This window comes from Tarenaya hassleriana, unplaced genomic scaffold (assembly GCF_000463585.1).
Source record: "Tarenaya hassleriana unplaced genomic scaffold, ASM46358v1 Cleome6, whole genome shotgun sequence".
NCBI classification, from domain to species: domain Eukaryota; kingdom Viridiplantae; phylum Streptophyta; class Magnoliopsida; order Brassicales; family Cleomaceae; genus Tarenaya; species Tarenaya hassleriana.
Window position 1 is genome coordinate 3,858,183 of NW_010968505.1, and position 4,118 is coordinate 3,862,300.

Sequence of the window (4,118 nt, forward strand, 5' to 3'; positions counted from 1 at the left end):
CAGGCACGGTATCTACAGTAATAGGGAAAGAGTACATGAAGCAGAACCCCGTGAAAAAGGAGGTTTCTTCGGTTACAAGGTTTAAGGGAGTCGGTGAGAATAATAATTTTGTTTCGGATATGGAGGAAGCTGAACAATTCATATCCTCAATGCTCGGAGATGATTGCGAGCTTAGCATGGCCGTTATTCGAGATATTCTGTGTGAGTATTTATTCCTGCTTGGTTTCGTTCCTTGCTCATTGCCCCTTGTTTTGAGGATTGTCGAAGTTGCAAGATTTGAGTGCTTTTGATTTCTATATCCTTATAATAGTCATGTAAACTGGGCTTTGTGGAAAACCGTGTCGGCAATTCATGACCTGAAGTTGCTCTTTTGCAGGTCAATGCGGATACAATGTTGACAAGGTACTTTTGCTATACATAATTGTTTGTCTTACTGGTTAGATGGAAAACTATTTGATTGTTAACATCATAGGCTGCTGAAAATGGTGCCGCTAGCAAGGCCATGAATTTTTCTAACCTTTATGGTTTTTCCTTAGGCGTTGGATGTCATTCTTGATATGTCTTCTTCATCAAGTGACACTTCCTTTGATGGTAGATACTACCCTGAAGCTCGTTCGTACAAGGAAGATAGAGGATTCAGCTGTGGACATAGTGATAGTGTAAGTGATAACTTTTTTGTTAGTGTAGTTCACTAATTGATCTTATTCATTGGGAGCCTTGGTGAACCGGTTGAGGTATTGTTGTGTGACCTGGAGGTCATGGATTTGAGTCCTGGAAGCAGCATCTTGCAGAATATTTTGCAAGGTAAGGTTGTGGTGGGACCCTTCTCCGGACCATGCTCGGTGGGGATGCATGGTGCACCGAGTCATTTACAGACTTCTTTTCCTCAACAGAAGAACGTCATTTCCCAGAATCTTATGAGCGTTCAATCTTATTCCATTTCTTTTTACAGTTGGCAGCTACAACATCTAATTACCTGACGTATTTACCCAGAAGTGAACTAGACGATAATTTCTGGACAACAAATTGCTATGAAAGGTAATGCGTTGTCATTTGTTTGTGTTGTACTGGTTATATCGCATTCCTCTATCATGTGAATCATGGGAGATCCACTTTTCCGCTCTGTGTGCAAATTGTATTACCTTCTTTGCTCTTTTAATTAATTGTGTAGATGTGTCGTCAAATAACAGCACTACAAAATAGTTCATGGTGCAAGATTGGGGCTACGAATGGAAAGGCCATAGAAAAAGCTTTAGTTAATCTGTTTGGTCCACCCTGCATTGAGCGTCTTTTTTCTGTTGTGTTGTGTTCCACTTCCAATAAAAGTGTGGGTGATTTGAAACCTAAAGATATGGCCTTTTTTTTCTTATGTTAGGAATTATGCAAGGGTGCTCGCTAGTTCTGAAGGTCCATCTACTTCTACCCAAGAAAATAACGAGCTTGATCTTCCACATAAGGTGTTGAAGTCTCTTTTTAACATCCCCCAGAGTCCTAGACATGAACCTGATAAAATGAATTGGAGGAATGTAGTAAAGAAACTACAGTCTCTGGGATCTAGTGTTGACGCTTGTTCATCTGATGGGGCAGAGTCTCAGCTGGTTACTTGTGGTATTTTACTATGGTTTCTTGATTTGTATTTCTGGCAGCAAAAAGTGGGTTCATTGTGCTATGAGTTTGCAAATCTTGAGCTTTTGATGTCTGTACGTTTGCCTGGTTTTCACATAGCAATTTTAGCTACAGTTTTATTGGCAAAGGCATCTGAGGTCTTAACTGCTTACTCTTTATGAACCACTTTGTTGCAAATCTTGAATTAAATCTTTTCTTAGTAGACGCATTATTGGCATTACGTAAATACTTGGGTTGCAGTGAAAGATGATGGATATCATGAACTTAGAAAAGGTGCAAATAAGCAATGGAATGCGACGAAAACCTATTATCAAAGAGTAAGCTTTAGTTGCGCCCATCTCTATTGCACTGGTGGAACTTACCATCTATTAGTTCCAATCTAATGCACTAAGTGTCTGGTTACAGGCTGCACAAGCATATTCAAAAGGAGAAAGGGCCCATGCAGCTTACCTTTCTGACCAGGTGCACTTAATGATCTATGTATCCTTTGTGTGATTCTTACATCTGATCGGGGAATTCCAACGGAAAATGCAATATGAATTTGAGTCCTTGTCCTTTTAGGGGAGAACGGCAGCTAAATTAGCTCATCGGGCAGATGAGCAGGCAAGCCAGGATATATTCGTGGCTAGGTAACCATTCAAAAGGTTTACTAGTCTTTTCCTTTTCTTAATCTGTATGAACTAAGAGATTGAAACTACTTTTTCTGCAGAAATAGGGATATAGAGAATGTGATAACAATTGATTTGCATGGCCAGCATGTCAAACAAGCAATGAGGCTGTTGAAGCTCCATCTCTTATTTGGATCATATGTTCCATGTAAGCACACAACAGTCTCATTTAAACTTCTTTCCTTGCAAGGAGATTATTATCTTTACAGCTTCTAGTAAGAAAAAACATGAGATATCGTCTCCTTTTAACAACCCTTATCTGCACCAGCTGTTCGAACGCTCAGAGTTATCACAGGATGTGGGTCTCATGGAATTGGGAAGTCCAAAGTGAAACAATCGGTGAGTTTCTGAAACACCCTTTTTTGTCTTCTCGCTCGGGTCGAAGCAAAGTAGGATGAAGTCAAGGGTACATACAAAATACTTGCTATATAGTTGATTATAACTTCAGCCGGGGGCAATGCATTGGGGTGTGAACTATCTGGCTTTATGTGGCCCTTAGCTGTGGTTGTTCTGGTGCCTTATGTGTGGGATTCAGGTGGTGAAGCTGCTAGAGAGAGAAGGAGTTAGGCATTGGGAAGAGAACAGAGGGACATTGATCGTAAGGGTCGAGGGATGTCCTGATTTCGGTTTCGTCGACTCAGACCGTGACTCCGAGGAGGACTAACAACTGACTAACTAACCCTGCTTTTGCTTAGACAGGCTTCTTCTTTACTCTCCTTATCTTAGATTTGTTATGCAATTGACTCTTTGGGTTGAGTCATTATGTATATATTATCATCTTCTTCTTCTTTTCCAGACAGTAGAACTATATATTATGACCCTATTTTAAACATTGTATAGATATTATGACCCTATCTTATCAGGTTATTCTTCATTATTTTTAATATTATGTATATTTAATAGACCCGGAATTTTGGAACAAAAATGTGGTATTATTACGGGGGTTGTGTTATATGAGATTGGGTATTCGGTCACCTAAGCTAAGGGGTGACCCAAGGCCAAGAGGCGAGGTTGAGGAGCAAGCGGTGAATGGTTATGTATTAGGATGCAATTCTTAAAATCGTCATTTTTTTTCATTTTAGTATTTTGGAGAAAAAAATTCTAAACATTAGAACGTTTTGCGGTATTGGACCTCTCGCCTCGTGTTTCCTTGCCTTACCCCGACTGGTTCGAATGTCCATGGTTATGGGTTTTCGTCGGTCCAACTCTCAACCCAAATCCAAAAGTTGGAGTTTCGTTATCACCTGATCGTCTGCTTCTCGTTGATAGACGAATATCCGGTTGTTGAATGCACAGCTCACGGATAAGATCATTTATTCAAGAAATTGATTTCTTCTTTCTTTTTTACTTTTAAAAAAAAAATCATTTCCATATATTTTATGTATCCTTGAATATTTCTAAAAAAATCACCACTTTATTTTTTGTTAATTTATGGCTGTGTATATTAGTTTGAGACTTATTTCACCTAACCTATCAGTCAAAGACATTTACTTCTCAAAGATTGAATCAATCAAAAAGAGGGAAAAAAACCCACTTTTTTTATCCAAAAAGTCACAGAATTTCATGACTGTATAAAACCTTCCTTCCAAAAAGACCCAACCTGCCAAATCATATCAAACCCTATTAATCCTACACTATTCACAGATAACGATCAACAAAAACCCTTATAGGCTTCTCTCGATCTTTCGTAGCCGCTACGCAAACCAGAAGTCCTGATGCCCTTGGCCATGACAGTCACCTGGCTGCACCTGATTTTACCCCCGCTCTTGGATAAACTGCTGCTGCACTGGGAGCTGCGACAGCGGCTGCCAAAACCGCGTTTGC

General features: G+C 39.7%; 2 protein-coding genes across 2 annotated transcripts in view; one reads left to right on the plus strand and one right to left on the minus strand.

Annotated features, from left to right (window-relative positions):
• The window catches only part of LOC104799394 (SMR domain-containing protein At5g58720), a 4,270-nt gene extending 1,092 nt beyond the window's left edge, over window positions 1-3,178 (plus strand). The window contains exons 2-12 of the mRNA XM_010521900.1: window positions 4-201; window positions 377-402; window positions 537-659; window positions 953-1,038; window positions 1,376-1,608; window positions 1,867-1,943; window positions 2,032-2,088; window positions 2,188-2,255; window positions 2,336-2,442; window positions 2,563-2,633; window positions 2,830-3,178. Of these exons, the coding sequence (XP_010520202.1) occupies window positions 4-201; window positions 377-402; window positions 537-659; window positions 953-1,038; window positions 1,376-1,608; window positions 1,867-1,943; window positions 2,032-2,088; window positions 2,188-2,255; window positions 2,336-2,442; window positions 2,563-2,633; window positions 2,830-2,958 (1,175 nt within the window). The 3' untranslated portion in view covers window positions 2,959-3,178. The remainder of the gene's footprint in view (window positions 1-3; window positions 202-376; window positions 403-536; window positions 660-952; window positions 1,039-1,375; window positions 1,609-1,866; window positions 1,944-2,031; window positions 2,089-2,187; window positions 2,256-2,335; window positions 2,443-2,562; window positions 2,634-2,829) is intronic.
• A 607-nt stretch (window positions 3,179-3,785) lies between these two features.
• The window catches only part of LOC104799395 (transcription factor DIVARICATA-like), a 1,182-nt gene continuing 849 nt past the window's right edge, over window positions 3,786-4,118 (minus strand). Inside the window, exon 3 of the mRNA XM_010521901.2 lies at window positions 3,786-4,107. Within this exon, the coding sequence (XP_010520203.1) occupies window positions 4,049-4,107 (59 nt within the window). The 3' untranslated portion in view covers window positions 3,786-4,048. The remainder of the gene's footprint in view (window positions 4,108-4,118) is intronic.